The following is an 18,833-nucleotide window of genomic DNA, read 5'->3' as shown; positions in this document are numbered from 1 at the left end:
CGTAATTTCCGGACCGTCTCAGCTCACAAAGCTGCAACGATATGGTTTAAGCTATAACAGCTGCACACGAATGTAACCCTTATTATTAATAAACTAGGAGCGCCAGGATTGTTTAGTGATTGACGTGAATTTGGGTATTTTGTTTTGAACAGGATCCTCACTTTAGTTCTCTCGGGCTGGTGATGTTGAAATTAATAACTAGAAGACAAAACACCGTTGCTCTATGAAACAAAATATTGAACAAACATAATTCAGTCGCAGGATACCAACAGGGTAATAAGGATATCTAAACATTATTCTTAATGTATTTTCCCAAAATTGCTGAAAAACAAAAATAGATATAGCGGAATTAATATTATCAAAATGAAAGCAACCTTTTATAAATGTAAATAAATCACGTGGAAACATGTTGATGATTGAGATTAATTTTTAATATTCTTGGAAATATAGCGACATATTTATTATTTACATTGCCTCAACAAATCTCTGATAGTTCCCATTTACGAAAATCAATCTATTACGCCGATATTTTTAAAGCCTCAATTTTCCACTAAATAAATTGGGCTGCCTGAATAGTATTGTGTACTTGTTAGTACTGTCGATTTCACAAACATCTTTACCAGCCAATATGCCAAAAATATATTTATAAAGCTTTGGTTTCTGTTCGTTCTACTACGAAGTATGAAGACATTGGAGACGACCGCTATAGGACGGCATCGGCACCGATTTCCTAGGAAGCCTGAGCTTTAGACAATGACAATAAGGACGTGTATAGGCCATTCAGAATTTTGGCTTGTAAAGATATTTGTAAAGTCGACTGCAGGTACTCTTTCAAAGTGGCTTACATACTCGTAACAGACCGTTTCTTCCTTACGTTAAGTGCGTAGACTGATATTATTAGGACATCTGAAGGATATCGTGCATATCGCTCGTGCTTGCACGTGGCTGTTTTGAGGCAGGCGCGATGCACCATATATCATTCTTATGGCCGTTTACGGTTGATGTAGACTGTGTGACATAACACATAACTTTATGTAACCTAAGATTTATTAGAAACCTTACCAAATATTTTTAACTTGTGGCTCAGTTGGCAGAGCGCTGGAGTATCGATCCAGAGGCCGTGAGTTTATTTATTTTTTATTTATTTTATTTATTAAGGTTTACCAACGATTGTTGACAACGATACATTGACTCTGTACAAGCTAAAACTGTAAAGGCATGGTGTCACAACCACTTAAAGGTAAACACGGCATGCGTAACAAAAAAGGAATAAACAACTATAAAACTAGCTTAAACTTAACTATACTTATGTGTTCCACGAGAGGGGCAAAGCTGTTGTTCAACCGTACGCGCCAATATTGATATATGAGCAAGCGATGGTGTCCAAGCACGCATTGTAAACAAACTCCGCCACCGAGTGAAACACAACATTTTTCACAACACCAACTCAAGGAAAAAATTAACTGTAAAACATGAAACTAACTCAAGTTCGTTAATGTAATTTAACATGCTTATTATAGCTTTGCCATTCGTTGTTGAAGTATCAAGAAAGCCTTTACCAATCGGTCTGGTGAAAAAGTTAGTGCCTGAAACTGATCTTCTAAGTGTCATCGGCCTGGTTCTCTCGTCTTCAGCCAGCCATGTAGAGACGACGCACGTGTAGTTCCCCGTGAGATCTGTGCTCGGAGACAGGATCCGTAGCGCTCGGTGCTGCGTGTACGCATTGTTCGACACCCTGTAGTTGAGGTCGAGCTAGAACACAACACAGTGGTTATTAGGGCCTTTTTATACAGTGCAGGAACTTGCTTACGAGTTTCATTGCATTGAGTTGTAATTCTTGGAACTAAGGTGTCTACATTACTATTCAGTACAATAAAGTCACGTGTGACTTTACAACTCTATAGTCACTTGCAACGTTTATTCGTTGCGGTATTTGATTGTAGCACTGAATTGAATGTTACCACAACAGTCCGCGAGATACTTAACTAAAATCGCACTTTTTCACTTAGGACTGAACATGTTAGCATTAATTAAGACTAACAGAGAGAATCATTTTTATCTGATTCAGTTTTTTAGCAAACAATAATTTTGTAATTTTGCATGTTTCCAGTAAGCAGGGTAGCCCGTGTTAAAAATACAATCAATAGTTATTCATTCAGCAATGTAGAGGAATGTGATCAAATCTGAGGAGGATATTGAGAAAATGGTCTCGTCTTCTGTCTGCTTCAGTGCCGACTGCATTTTCCAATTCCTGCACGATATTTTGACTGGGTCGCCAGTCCACCTCAATTCAGCGATCACATCCAGGTATTTTATCACGGTCTACGTTTCATATATATATAAATACATGAATTATCTAAATCCTACCTTATCTTTTAATATCCCCAAAGCTTGCGGCTTCTGCGGCGGTATCCACTGGTAGACGGGCTGTTCACGGTAGTTGAAGAACCACTTCACCACTAGCCCTGTCACGTTGCTGGTCACGTAGTCACAGTCTAGTGTGATGGAGTCCTTGGATTCGTATTGAATAACTTCTGGTACACGCATGTGTGTTATGCGCACGGAGTTCACACCTGGGAAAGAAATATTTCAGTTTGTCAGTTTAGGTTATGTGACACTTAAAACAATTTAAAGCGTAGTTTGTCAGGGCCCGTGGCAAAAACTACAATCGACCACATTCTTAGATAGGTACACATAGGTAGTAATTTCTCGCTATAGCTCTTCCATATTTGTGAGAGCGCAAACAATTGTAGTCTTGGCTACGAACCCCAGATTCTTTCTCTAGGTAATGAAATTTTCTCCGCCGTGGGTCTTCAACAGAGCGATTTTCTATTTACTGAGCTATACCTACGACCAATTATATTTTTTTATCATAATTTCATTGCTCAAGCGCATTTTTCTTGGTGTTTAAAATAGTTACTTATTATATTGATTGATTGATTGATAGAGATTTTTAATTGAAAAAGGATTCAATTTAATGTTATAAAATTAATTCAAAAAATGATTATAATAATTGTAAAAAAACGTTGACTTAACAATGCAGCTTTTATTTGATGCATACGAAATCTTTAAAATTTGTATAGCGTTTGTTGTGAGCTTAATAAGTTTACGTTTGACGGGTTTATTCGCCTAGATATTTATAGTATCAAGGCGGTTTTTTTATTATTATTTGTTCCACTAACTCTTTGGCTTCGGAAAATTCGTTCTAATGTTTTTCTTAATATTTTGGTATAAAATGCTCAGCCTGTTAGCAATCACGGTAGCCGCAGCCATTTGATTAAAAATCTTTTTAGAATACAACTTGTGTTAATAACCAAAATACAGGCTGTAAATATTTTAAATGCAAGTCAGTGTGGGCAACTACAATGTTTCGTACCGTACTACAAAAATTTTGTCATTAGACCTTCCCTCTTTTAAATTAACAGATTTTAGTAAAAAAATATATAGCTTGCGTTGCTATACCCACCTATGACCTGCTACTGTAAGGTCAACTAACAGATCACAAAGTACACCTTTTTTAAATACATCCTGTAAAACGCAATAACATGTATTTTTTAGTAGCTAACCTTTTAAGCCTACCTATAACCTACGCGCTTATAAAATAATCAACGCACCATTTATCAATTACATCCAAAGGCACGATAATTTAGGCTCGACACACTTCTTGGCGTGTGTCGTAAATTCTTAAACACGTCTGATAGAGTAAAGTGAGACAGACAGCTGTTTAAGTTGTGAATTATTCACGTTAAAGGAAGAAACGTGTTTTTGGGGTTCCCTCTTTGCTTTTTAGTTTATTGACAAAACGTTAACATACATAAAAAAGAACAATGCTTCCGTGTCATGACTATATGCTGTATCTCTAAAAACCCAGTATGTAGGAAATCGACTTTGAAGTTTTGATTCGTTCTTTAGAGTTATATCGGAACCTGGTACATAAATATAAAATACTAGCTTTTGCCCGCGGCTTCGCTCGCGTTAGTAAGAGACAAAATGTAGCCTATGTCACTTTCCAAAACCGGAATAAATGGAGAAATATGATTCGAGCCCTACATCCCAGCAGAGGGTAACAGAATTTAAAGAAGAAGAAGAAGATGTCACTTTCCATCCCTTCAACTATCTCCACTTAAAAAATCACGTCAATTCGTCGCTCCTTTTGGCGTGAAAGACGGACAAACAAACAAACACACACACTTTCCCATTTATAATGTTAGTATTGGAAGTACGGATACAAAACATGTTGGCCAATATATACTTTTATAAAGCCGCATGTTTCTGATACCGTTTTATTACTTTGTCATGACAAACTATTGTAACTGTAGTTACCACAATTTTTTTCATACTTTTTTAATCTATTATACGGCACTATATTGTAACTTACATTTGCTGAGAAACCTGTACGCCAAATTTATTACAGATCTGCTAAATAATTTGGGGCGAAAATAGTATTTAGACGGAACCCTCCCAAACCGAAGCAATTAGCATGTGTATCGGAGCGTTGTGGTGGAACGACGCGTGCGCAGTCTACGTTCTGCAGCGTGCACCTACGATAAAGTGGGCCGATAGTATGGTGCTCAACAAAGCGTCTTGGGGCGAACTAAAATTGCTTAAATTTCATTTAAAATATAAACGATTGTTTAATGAAAAGATAAGTATCCATTAAAATAACGAAACTCTTAAAATCTTCAATTAAATACATGGAAATCGTCAAAAAACTATTTTTTATTTATTTCAATAAATACACCACGATTAGGTACTTATACAGATACAAAACGTAAGATTTTTTTTTCAAAAATTAAATTTTTGGCACAAGTTTTTATCACCGACTGTACCTTTCTTTCAACAGTCATCTACTGCTTTCCGGGAAGTTTCTAAAAACGCCTACTTGATGGGGATACGACATTTCATAACAGAGTTCCTATGACCACCTTTCTGCTCCGTCATCAGATCAGTTTCATGATACCATAATATTGCATCGTCACGTGATTTACATATGCAAAATTTCAACTCAATCGAAAATCGGGAAGTGGGTCACGTTTAGTTTCTATGTTTTGACCCAAACTAACATACTAACAAGGCACTTTGAATAAAAGCTTGTAAAAAGAACGTCAATATTGGGAGATGGGATGATACAAGGAATTGATGATAAATCAATAAGTTTTTTAGCAACATTGAGATGTCCAAAGTCAGCATAACAACAATAATAATCTAATCTGTCTTACTCAACCACTCTAACAAGTTAAATTCTGTAATGGCTAATAGAGAGCTAGGTTCATAATATTGTCAGATACGTTAACATAATGATAATAAAAAAAATATCCCACTCTAAAAGTTGGCACGCGTCATATGGCATTAACAATACCTTCGAGGTAATTAACCTTACACACCTTTCTACCGTCTTTCAAACCAGTTTCATATCAAGCACGCGACTAAATGTGCACACCTACAAACTTATCAACACTTTCCCAAAAGTTTTATCACACTGGCTTAATGTTTATAGTCGCCTGTACACATGAAATGTAAACTGGCCAGCTTTACGCCCTAGTGCACTCAAGACGTAGGTACGGAGGTATTTTTTACAAGCACAACAGGCAGGAATTGCGCTCTCCTAACCACGTCCACATGTCTCATGATCATGGGCCGTAGCGGTGGTATATTAATAATTTCGCTGGTATTACTTCCCCTAAAGCACAGGATAATTGTAAAACATCCGGGCTCTGGCTGGTTCGCATAATAATTCTGTCACATTCTTGTTTAAGAAAATATGAGCTTGAATTAATTTTGTACCTAACAGAAACTTCTGCAAACGATATAGCAGTGGTCGTGGATTCAAGTCCGTCGCAAAACAGTTTTTTTTTTAATTTTATAGTTTGATCCGATATAACAGAACATGATCTTCTTATGTTTTTATGATCTAACTTTCATTTACTAAAAGTATCTGTTTTATAATAAATAAAAAAGCCTTTTATTCCACAAAACTTATAACACCCCGTCGTTTTTGCGTCGGGGGTTAAAAAAATAATATCACATCTGTTATAACCACAGGTTAATAATAAGTTACTAACGTAACAGATCCTTCACTTGCCCGCAAAACGACAAATACCTACGCTTTGTTTAGCTAATACTGATAAGTCACTACGTAAAACTCAGAAGAATAGTAGGTACTTGCCACGCGACTACTCAGGCGGGCCCGCGGCCATTTGTTACCTCGAGGCAACTGCTAGCGGGTAGGTCCTACTCATAGTGTTGTGTTCCTGCCGGTGAGTAAGGCTGCCAGAGCTCAACGAGGGTGCGGTGTGCTGATGACGGGAGGACTTACGGAACTAACTTGTTCCGTCTATTGTCCTTTGAGTCGTCGGCAACCCGAACCCTCCTTGGAACTTGTACACTCCTTTTTGCTGTGTACTTAAAGCAAAGCACAGCAAAAGGGAGTGTACAAGTTTCTAATGGGGTGGCAACGCGCATGTGACACTGTTTGAATTGCAGGCGTCCATAGGTTACGGTGACCGCTTTACATCAGGCGGAAAATTACCAACCTATCTCAAAAACTATAAGAGATATATCAAACCAAAAATTTGTTAGCATGCCACCGACGTAGTATATAAATAAAAAAAAAAGGTACTTAACGCGCGATCGCGAGCGAGTGACGTAGGCCTGGTTTTACACTAAACATAAATACAATTCTCACAGCATATTGATTTCTGACCACGCTCAAAGTGGACTACATCAAAAACCGATATATTTAATGTGAATAAAAAAATGCTCCGTATCGATAGGAAACCACGAAACATTCGAAGGAATTTCTACGACGATAATATGATATTTCCGGGTGAGAGGGCACCTAATGCGGCCGATGGATTGCCTTCTATTTGCCTGTTTATATTCCGGACAAAAATGTACACGACTCTTTTTCATAAGGTTTTATCGACATCCGTTTTTGTTCTTTGTTTTTCTTTTGACTTGCGTAAGATGATTATAAAGTTAAGGATCGTGAAGCTCCGTTCACATTACATTGCTAGTTAGTTTGCTAACGAGTAAACTTCGTAAATGCCAGTTGCGCTCATAACAAGGAAGGCTAAATGGTAGCCCATTGTGTTATGTGATAAGAACACAATCGCACGTGAGTAAAATGGTATAATATGTTCTATCTACATCAATATCACAAGTTTTCTTTAATACGCTTAGGAGCGATAAGCAAATGGCCTATATAAATAGCAAGAGTATCTGTTAGTCCATATTAATTTTTACTTTATAATATCGGCAACCGATACTTTAATTACATTCAAATTTTGAAAGTTCTGTTGAAAAGAAAAAAAGCATTTGCGATTGGAGTTCATTTGTTTCATTTCAGATGTCGATCGTTTTAAAAGTGAACTGACAGTCAATCATTAAATAGTTGTTTTTATCTCTTACCTGAATTTAGGCTATATCTGTAGATATTATAGAAAACTTATTCTTTGGATGTCGATAAAGTTATCCTACCAAAAACATTTTCATGTAAAATGTTACCAAGACGATACCGCACAAAAAGTTATCAGATCTCACATAGAGCCAAGCTTCTAACTCTACAAACCCTTCAGCTTCACAAACGTTACATGTCAGTTAAAATATGCGTTTTGGCTTGGCCGTTTCGCTGCCGTATTAAAATCCCCTTTGCATAGGGACACCCGGTATCCTGAAGTATGACGTTTACTAAAGCTCGAATCGAGTCAAAAGTATAGTGTTATCATGGCGCAGTTATCCCTTCCCGCGCAGAAGCGATAGCGCACCGAGCGACTCCCGCGCAGCGAAGCATGAACCGCCCCTGCTGTCGTTCAAGCGCACCTGCGCAGTATGCTAGTAACGCCATTTTTTGTGAACGGCATGACATTCCTTTGTATTAGTAATTTATTTTGACGACCGATCTAGGCTAGTCCGTAGTGACCCTGCTTGCTAAGCCGCGGTCCTGGGTTTGAATCCCAGTAAGGGCGTTTATTTGATGTTTTCTAAATAACAACGATATAATAAGTATACAAATAATTTTGTGACATTATCTATCCGTACGTCGGTAATGGCGGTACATTTCATCATAATACATATTTCAGTTTATAACTTAAAACAATACCTAAGAAAATAGTTATTTGTTTTACAAGGGGGCAAAGTAGTTGTTTAACCGCACGTGCCCGAGCAAGCGAAAGATTCTAATATTGGTTCAAAATACGGTTTGGCACGAAGGTTAAACAAACTTTGCCACCGAGTGAAACACAAAATTTTTCACCACACTAACGCGAACAAAATACTTACTGTAAAACATCAAATTAAATAAAATCCGTCAATTTATTCAATTTTTATGGTTCAAAATCATCATTTATAGGTCAATTCTACCAGCCAGATTAAGACATCTTAAGTTAAAATTTGTATGAAATTACTTTGCACCCAAGAGTGCAAAGGGACTGGACTTGGACTTAGAAAGGAGTAGTAGCTATCTTAGGTATTACACAAACATTGCTTTTCCTGCTTTATTTATAAAACTAACAGTTAATAATAACTTTATGTTCAAACTAGAACTCATACTTCTGAGAGTTACGGTAATAGTCTTTTGAGTTGCAGAACTGTCTCGTGGGAATGCTAACTACTCGTACTTGAACACAAGCTATCTAATGCCACGTCATGGTTGCTGACTCAGATAAGTTATGCACAATATGTCTTTAAGTACTCGCTTTTCATGTGAAAATTTAATTTGCTGCCCGAGAATAAGGTTTTTAGAAATAGGCCAATGAAGCAATAATTATGAATAAGGTATCGGGTAAAAACTTAAACGTTTTTCAGTAAAACACCTACCTTACATTCGTTTTTTTTTTCTTAAATAGTGTAGGACAAAACATCTAGATTCCGTAGTTGATATAAATATGTTGTGTGATGAGCATAGATATTTGTTCCTGAGTCACGGATGTTTTCTATTCATATCAGTATAGTAGCTTTTACCCGCGGCTTCGCCCGCGTAATAAAAGTATTCATTAAGATTTTCATTTGGATCCTTAGGTTTCTCTGTAGGTATATTTATCTGCGATTATTTCGATTGCACATAATACTTTTGCTTGCAATGATTGTAGAAATATTACACATCGACCACAGCGTAGGTAATTCTATATACGCTGGGGAAGCCTTTATAAACATCCCACATAGCCCGTATTTCGACACTATGATCGGTGGGTAAAAAGTACTTTTTTCTATTATCCCTTAAATTTTTGTACATTTTGCTTATACTTATCGCAAACGTAATCTTCAAGCAAGCAAACAACGATCGTCTTAGAGCACATTGATTGTAAGAGACCGCCGACCGATTATCCGTATCCCTCTAACGATACCCATATTATCCGTATCCGTATCCGTATCCGTATCCGTATCGCTATCGCTATCTCTATCGCCATCGCCATCGCCATCGCCATCGCCATCGCCATCGCCATCGCCATCGCCATCGCCAACGCCATCGCCATCGCCATCGCCGTCGCCGTCGCCGTCGCCGTCGCCGTCGCCATCGCCATCGCCATCGCCATCGCCATCGCCATCGCCATCGCCATCGCCATCGCCATCGCCATCGCCATCGCCATCGCCATCGCCATCGCCATCCCCATCCCCATCCCCATCCCCATCCCCATCCCCATCCCCATCCCCATCCCCATCCCCATCCCCATCCCCATCCCCATCCCCATTCCCATCCCCATCCCCATCCCTATCCCTATCCCAATCCCTATCCCTATCCCTATCCGTTATCAAGATGTTCAATGATTTCTTATCAAGTGCTAAAATATAAAGTTTCATGGTTTTATCTTTTAAAATTAAGAAATCCCATACAAACTTTCAACCTCTTTTTCAACCCCTTCATTACTGGGGACGCTATTGCTATGTCTTGTATGGGAACCCTGCATTTTATGATTAAGCACTGAGACTTGGCACAGTTGTTCATTGGGTGGCCCTGAGTAGATAAAGATCGGGAGGCATCGAGAGCCCCCCTTAATTTAGGAGGGAGGAGGGGGGGAAGGTGGCGCCTCCGCGCTTCCTTTGAAACCATATTTCTCTAAAACTATACAAAATAGGGCATGCGATATATCATTTTCGGATAAATGAAGGACGAGGAATTCATTTTTGGAACAAAAAAAATGTATTTTAGAACAAAAATACAAAATAAAATGGGAAAATCGGAAAACGAGATTTTTTTTTATACATATTATTGCACATTTTATGAAAACTGTAATGGTTTTTTCTAAATAAAAAATATTATTTAATAGCTACATTTATCTAGTTTTAGAAAATGTATAATTTGTTATAGAAATATATTATACGATGAGTGATAAAAAATAATTTACATCGCCCGATAGGGTGATTTGAATGCTCATTTCAATAAGTTTTGTCAATGATTTCAGGTATAATCACTATTTTTAACACACGAAAGCCGTAATCATTGTATTTTATGGCTATTTTAGTGATTAATGTACTTAAAATAAAAAAATACAAAAATTAAAAAATAAAAATGTGATAACTTTTTCATAACATTATCCTATTTTGGTCTTTCTATACAATATATATCTAAAAGCAATAAATATGAATAAAAAGCCACATTTATTTAGTTTATAAAAGTATATAGTTTGTTATATAAATATATTACGAAACGCGAGATAAAAAATAATGAAAGTGACGTGGCAGGGCGATCTTGATATACGGTACAGGTCAGCTTGTATGATTCGATGAGGTGAGGTAAAGGTACTCAAAGCTCTCAAAAAGTGTAGTTATTTAGAGTAATTCAAATTAAACAACATAAGTACTCCTATATAGTTTGAATTTAACTATTTATATTACATGAAATGATCGATTGATATGATAGGTCAGATATATACATCTGATCCTAATACATCTTGTGAAATAGTAGTTATCTATATGATTTGCATAATTTATGGATAATTCTTACTTGAGATACTTATTATTCCAGATCTGCGTCCTGTACTTTGGTTAACGAGTGCCGAAAATAGTTATTAACCAAAAAAGACCGCCAAATTAACAGCATTTCATCGACAAAAGCTGCCTTGCACCATTTTTGTAAGGGTTATAGGTATATCAAGGTGTCCATTTATGGGGTCAACTAAACCCAATTCAAAATTTGCCATTATTTGCTACTTGTGGCTGGACGAAAGTCTGTAACAATTGGGATTTGGGAGCCTACTTGCCCGCAACATTGCCTGTTGCTGCAGAAACATGCCTCGAAATTGTCGGATGCAGGTGTAATAAAAAACAGTGCCGTGTAAGGTGCAACCGTAAAAAAAGACTTTTTAAATTAAATGTTCGGAGCTGATGTGCTTATGCAGTGGATGTTGTGATATATACATAATTAAATTCAGACTATTCATGTTGTTTTATTTGAATAACTCAAAATAGCTACATTTTTTGAGAGCCTTGAGTACTAGCCCCGATACATAATTATGTTTTCGTCTAGTCAGACCATTTTTTGAGGTTCTCCTTTGTAAAAAAGCAATGTCTTAGTTCAAAAATCATTAATGTTTAATGCTAATACGAATCTAGTTTATTTTTTATGGCACTATTGCGCAATAACTAACTATCATTGATACTGAAAGGAAGAATATGACGATTTTTATTTTATCTTTTATGGATGGGTAAAACCGATTTAAGGGGGCCCAAAGGAAGTAACTAAATTCTGCTAGTAAACTAAAAAATCTTAAAGCCTATGCATGCAGAACTGCTTTAGGAGAGAAGAACGTGATTAAGACATTTTTTTTGCAATATAAGTCACATGCAATTTTATTTTACAATCAAAATAAACTATATCATAGGACTTTTACAATTTTCTGTACTGGGTCGTGATATACCTACATGTGTAAACGTTATTAGAATAAGTATATTTCTGTATTACTAGACGAACTCCACTGCATAGCGGGTAGTACCTTTACCTCACCTCATCGAATAATGCAAGCTGACCCGTACATTAAAATTATCATTTTCATTATTTTTTATCTCGCGTTTCGTAATATATTTATATAACAAACTATATATTTTTATAAACTGTATAAATGTGGCTTTTTATTGATATTTATTGCTTTTAGATATATATTGTGTAGAAAGAACAAAATAGGATAATGTTAAAAAAAATTATCACATTTTTAATATTTTTTAAAATTTTTGTATTTTTTTTTATTTTAAGTACACTAATCACTAAAATAGCCATAAACTACAATGATTACGGCTTTCGTGTGTTAAAAATAGTGATTATACCTGAAATCATTGACAAAACTTATTGAAATGGGCATTCAAATCACCCTATCGGGCGATGTAAATTATTTTTTATCACTCGTCCTATAATATATTTCTATAACAAATTATACATTTTATAAAACTAGATAAATGTATCTATTAAATAATATTTTTTATTTAGAAAAAACCATTACAGTTTTCATAAAATGTGCAATAATATGTATAAAAAAAATTCTCGTTTTCAGATTTTCCCATTTTATTTTGTATTTTTGTTCTAAAATACATTTTTTTTGTTCCAAAAATGAATTCCTCGTCCTTCATTTATCCGAAAATGATATATCGCATGCCCTATTTTGTATAGTTTTAGAGAAATATGGTTTCAAAGGAAGCGCGGCGGCGCCAGCCTTCCCCCCTCTTCCCTCCTAAATTAAGGGGGGCTCTCGATGCCTCCCGATCTTTATCTACTCAGGGCCACCCAAGGAACAACCTGTGCCAAGTCTCAGTGCTTAATCATAAAATGCAGGGTGTTGTGCAATAGCGTCCCCAGTACATCCCTTTTTTTTCGAAATAAAAAGTAGCCTATGTTCTGTCTCAGGGTCTAAAGATTGTCTGTTCCAAATTTCATCAAAATCGGTTGCGTGGTTTAAGCGGGAAAGCGTAACAGACAGACAGACAGTTACTTTCGCATTTATAATATTATAGTATATATAGTATATATAGTATATAGTATATATAGTATGGATGGATTTTGTATATTATATATATATCGTTGTCTGAGCACCAACTACACAAGCCTTCTTAGGGCCAGTTGCATCAACCACATTTGACAGACACATTATCCTCACGCAGCAGACATCTATGGAACTGTCCATACAATAAATTTTAACGAACGCTTTAACGGTGACAGACGGTTCGAATGCAACCGGCCCTTAAGCTTACCGTGAGACTCAGTCAATCTGAGTAAGAAGTCCAATAATATTTATTTTGTTTATGTATCAATCTGAAGCAATTATTCTAAAGATCCATTTCTGTTTCGACATTTCAGAAAAAAGGAAAGATTATCAATTTTCATTTGAAAGGAGTTCAGTTGAAAAGCGTGAAATTGTCTGCATTACATGTGCACACCATAAATTGATATTTTATCACACATCGAATTGCAATTACTTGCTTTAAAAATTTATTTGGCAAACAAATGGAAATATTTCCTCGTAAAGATTAGCAATTTTAATAATAAAACTACCGTGAGACACTGACATATTAAACATGTAAATTCGGGTAATTCACGTAAAATTATTTATTATTAAAGAAGATCGCTCGACATGTTTCGCTCTGTAACGAGAAGCATTTTCATTGAGCACGCGCGATGCCGACGGTATCCCGACGCAGACTGCGGGCCGCAGCTTGCTGCGACCGTTGACTCGGCGCGGGGGTCGGCGGCGGCAGGGGCGGTGCGAAACTACCCTCACTTTTGGCACAATTGTCATTTGTTGGGCTGCACACTACACTCACTACGTCATTCGCTAAGGGCTCAACCACACGGAATACCGGCGTAGTACTTACCACCGTCTTCCAGCTAGGGGGTACTGACCAACCACAATCACGATTAAAATTCGGATGACGACTAATTTCAATGAACTCCCGTACTTTTCGCTGAACCACAAATTTTTCTTGCTCAATGAAAATGCTGTTACGGAGCGAAACATGTACCATGAGTTACCCGATTTTACATGTTGAAATATTTCCTACTCAAAATACATAACACATTCTTGTAGACAGGTATAAACTCTTTCCTTCGTAATGAATACCTAAAAGGAATCTCCGATGTCAAACTTGGAAAGAATAATTCAAAGTTGGGAGCGATCTCCAAAGTGACTCGACGGATGTTAATAAGTAAGTTCAGTTCAGGCGCATGTCACTTTTGCTTCTGAATTTTTAAGGCGAGTGTTAGAGTAAGTTAAAAGTTTTCTACATTAGGGTTACCCTGAACTTCTTGAAGTTTAAGAACGCGTGCTTTTTAGCTTTTGTTTGCTTCGTTTTTGTTTTATATTAAATCAACATAAAAGCTTTGTTTTTAAAGTCTTGTTTTTTTTTTTACTTTTGATATGATGGCTGAAAGGAAACAGTTTGACATGTTTTTGGGATAGTTAATTAAATACTATAACATTTCGTTCATCTGAAAACCAGTAGACGAAAAACATCGTGCTCATGCAGGCCGTAGGTATTTTTAGCCAGCGGTATGGTGTAAAAAATATAAATTAATTATAATAAATACATCTTTGCCTAAATCTCGAATGAATGCATTGATTGATCGAACGTGGTTAAGTTTATCAAATATTAATACCTATACCAAGGATGATTTATATAGGATTTACCATCTTCATACTAAGAATCGTACCTCAATTTTTTAGCGCCACCTATTAAATACTATCATAACTACACTGATGATGCCTACAAATTAATTTTTTTTCAAAATGTGTATTGACATGATATCATGATACTAAAATAAAAAAAAATGTCATTTGTTCTTATAAAAAATAAAAACACGCAGACATATTTGGGGTAAATATTATTTTGGCCACTTCCAGGCTACAAAACAGCGCCATCTAGTTTTAAGCCTAAAAGTCATTTCAGGGGTACGCTTTTTTGTATGGGCTTTGTCAGACCCGTATTAAATTGTTGTTGTCTATACTTTTCGATGAAAAAAATACAAACGAAGCAAGAACACCAAAGTCCAAAATCTATCTGATCTACATTATCGTTACAAATACTCATCTTATTGTTTATATCGGTTTCAATATACTGTTGCAACGTGATAATACATATGCATTCGGGATATTAAATTCGTTCGAGCGTAAACAGCTCAAGGATCTCGCGGCACGCGAAGAGGCCTGTTATTTGAGTAAGAGTGTATTGTTATATATTAACCAAAAACATATCGTCACTACTTTAAAAAAACTTGTATCTTCGTCTGTCAATGAAAAGAAAATTGTAGTAAGTATGTATGGTATACATATAGGTAATATAGACTTACTGCATTTTAACTTTGAGCAGCAGCGTGAGATACGAGATTTTTTCAAAGTAGTGACGATGTAACTCCGTATAGACAGATAAAGACTAAGAAAAAAACGTACCACGGAACCATATAGAAAAAGGTACGGTGGGCTAGATGGCGATACAACTTTGGGGGGCTCTCGGCTAGATGGTGCTTATAATGATATTTGACATTTTAATACATATCAAGCTAATAATATGGGCCAAATTGTCAAAACTGAGGTTAGAAAGCTTTAAGCCTTTGTCGAGAGATGGCAGTCTTTGCACTGTGACTACACATTTTACTTTGGCAGTAACTCTATAGAAACTCGATTCTCTTTGATATTAACGATATAAAAGTTAATAGCGATACATTGAGGAAATGTCGTCAACATTCTTGTTATTTTAGATATATCTATCTATTAAAGTGTATTTATTTTTAGCTATCCTTACCTAAAATTTGAGGTCAACATTATTAACCTGAATTTAGAATAACATGGCAATCGGTTTTTCTGGCCATAGTCACGGAAACAGTTACCTGGTAGTAGTACTTAGTAGTAATAATCACTATATTGTGTACAATAGGTTTATATACAGTTTACAGGAACAGAGGTACAATGGCGAATTTATCCCCATAAGGGATATCTGCCAGCTAACCTACTAAGCTATCTGATATACACGATGTATATTTGTCATGTTTAAAAAAAGCTTTGTACATAAAAAGAAACACTTTTACAGAGTCAAATACACATACTATACAAAATGCTAATCCGATCTCTTTTTTTAAACAAGAAGGATGAGTCGTTATATTATAATTATCATAAGTATTTCGAAAAGATGCAATATGCCCAAAATGTTGCATTTTCCTGAAATACGTGATATTTGGTCAAAGATCTGATGTCAATATTTCTCCAATTTCTATTTTCTTGCCTCTAATAGTATTTTATCGAATATAACAATATTTCTACAATTCTATTTTATTGGTATATTTGTATTGCCCAGATTTATTTGCGAGACAAAGATCCGTTTACAATAGATCATGCGAGTTCCCCTCCAGCGTCAGCCAGCGAAGCACAAAATGCGTTCGCTGCTCATTCGACTGTGCTAACTGACTCCATATCGTACGAAACAGTGCGTTTTTAAGGTATTTTAACGCTAAAAATTGTTTATTTTTAAAATGCAGACAGCATTATATGGTCAAGTCAATTAGTTTAACAGTTTAATACTTTATTGGCGCTAATATTAATATATCCAACTATGATAACACATATTAGGGACTGGATATGACCACAATTTCAAATTTTATGTTCTAAATGTTAGCAGTATATCAAAAGATGGCAGTCAATGCAACAATTGAGTACCTGATATTACTTTGACAAAAATCACTCTGTATTGGGGTAATTTCGAAAGGCGTCTAATTTCGAATCATATCAATATTCCCCTTTCGAAATTACCTGAGCATTTCTGTGCTTCGAAATTACCCCAGTGCACCCTATGTTTTTGATTAAATTACCTGTTAATAAATTTTATGAATAAACTTACTTACTTACTATTTATGTAATGATAGCTACCATTATCAACCCACCAACAGAACGGCAGCTGACGACGATGAGGGTTCATCATACGTACCCGTTAACCACTATGCAACACTTCGCCACGCGATGACGTAATTTTTCCTTGGCCAGCGCTCTATAAGTTTTTGCATATTCCTGAGACTTTGAGACTTAAGAAGTTTGAGCGATTTTTGAGCTAGTGGAATAACTGTTTTGGCGTGTGACAAGTCAAGGCATCTGGCGCGACTTGTGGCGCGTTCTGCGGGAGACATTGATATTAATGTTCAGCTGCATTAATGTTGCCTTTATTGATTTATATGCTTAGATGGTTTTGTTTTTGTCATTTGTTTCCTCATTTACTTCCATGGAGGAATGTTTTGTAAAAGATTTGTTGGAGCAATAGACTCGATTGAGTCGCTTTTGAATGAGAAAATTTTAGTGATTTATGAACATATCTCCATCAATATAATAAGAATAAAATACTTTATTGCACACTACAAAACATAAGATACAGTAAGATCCAATGAAATTAACGAACTAAGATATGAGTATAAGAGTATAATATAAATGCAATGTTCATGCAGCATGCAATATGAGTTAAAAAAATATCCTGTTGTTATTTATTTAGTTATAGCTGACTATCATAAATGATGTAGGTAGTGATAATAAACCGTCCTTAAACTAAAAATAATATAACGTTTAAAACATAAGAATATTTATGCCTCGTTAACTTAGTGACCCAGAATAAGAATATTTATTTATTTTTACTTTCTTGCACATACTAAAAATAAGTACAAATAAGTACTAAAAAGAAGTAGGTAGACTTAATGCCTTAAGGCACTCTCTACTAGTCAACCACGGGGTCAAAAAGAAACATTAATAAATTTGAACTATGTTGACCACCACACCAACACAGGAAAGCGTCGCTTTCTCGGTTCAGCTATATCCACCCAATACCAATCGTTAAAGATCCGCAGCGAACGAAAGCCAACTGTCACTCGATAATGCAGTAAGGTATTGTCTGCAGTAATACAGAAAAGCGATAAAAAGAGGTTTCTATAGTATTATAGTAATCTCTTTTTATGCGTATGCTGCGCAATCTATGCATCGCATCTTGTCTACTTGTCTACGCGCCCAGGACACCATGAATTCATGCAAGTCAAAGCCAATCAATTATACATTGTAAATGAAACAAATGAAACGATACAACAAGAAACATTCACCTACACATTTTCTTTGAGATAAAGAAAACTGTAAAATAAATGCTTGTACATACTTTGTTATACAATTTTGTTCTAAAATGTAGCTTTGAACAGTAAAAGAGAGTTGTATGCTTTAAAATATTTCACATTTTTATTCACAGTTGTTGAAACTGTTTCAGAATGTGGAAGACAAAGTTCATTTTATTTCCAGCAACTATATACGTGTTTTCTTTTTACAGTTAAAGTTTTTATACATATCATAATAAATATAAGTTTGAGAATTTACTCGTAAATACGTCTACGTAGAAGTCATGAGTGAGAGTGAGTCATGAGTACGTAGAGGAGTGTCATGTTCAAAGTTTGTTATGAAGTTTCTAAATAAAATAAAAACCGGCCAAGAGCGTGTCGGGCCACGCTCAGTGTAGGGTTCCGTAGTTTTCCGTATTTTTCTCAAAAACTACTGAACCTATCAAGTTCAAAACAATTTTCCTAGAGAGTTTTTATAAAGTTCTACTTTTGTGATTTTTTTCATATTTTTTAAACATATGATTCAAAAGTTAGAGGGGGGGGGACGCACTTTTTTTTCCTTTAGGAGCGATTATTTCCGAAAATATTAATATTATCAAAAAACGATCTTAGTAAACCCTTATTCATTTTTAAATACCTATCCAACAATATATCACACGTTGGGGTTGGAATGAAAAAAAATATCAGCCCCCACTTTACATGTAGGGGGGGTACCCTAATAAAACATATTTTTTCATTTTTTATTTTTGCACTTTGTTGGCGTGATTGATATACATATTGGTAC

General features: G+C 35.8%; 1 protein-coding gene across 1 annotated transcript in view; it reads right to left on the bottom strand.

The window, feature by feature from the left end:
- Positions 1-18,833, bottom strand: part of LOC125229175 — a 36,146-nt gene that overhangs the window by 10,342 nt on the left and 6,971 nt on the right. The window contains exons 2-4 of the mRNA XM_048133965.1: positions 2,368-2,573; positions 1,607-1,752; positions 1,063-1,070 (exon numbers count right to left, since the gene is read on the bottom strand). Coding sequence (XP_047989922.1) covers positions 1,063-1,070; positions 1,607-1,752; positions 2,368-2,573 — 360 coding nt within the window. The remainder of the gene's footprint in view (positions 1-1,062; positions 1,071-1,606; positions 1,753-2,367; positions 2,574-18,833) is intronic.

This window comes from Leguminivora glycinivorella, chromosome 8, assembly GCF_023078275.1.
Source record: "Leguminivora glycinivorella isolate SPB_JAAS2020 chromosome 8, LegGlyc_1.1, whole genome shotgun sequence".
NCBI lineage: Eukaryota > Metazoa > Arthropoda > Insecta > Lepidoptera > Tortricidae > Leguminivora > Leguminivora glycinivorella.
This window is presented reverse-complemented; position numbering and strand designations above follow the sequence as displayed.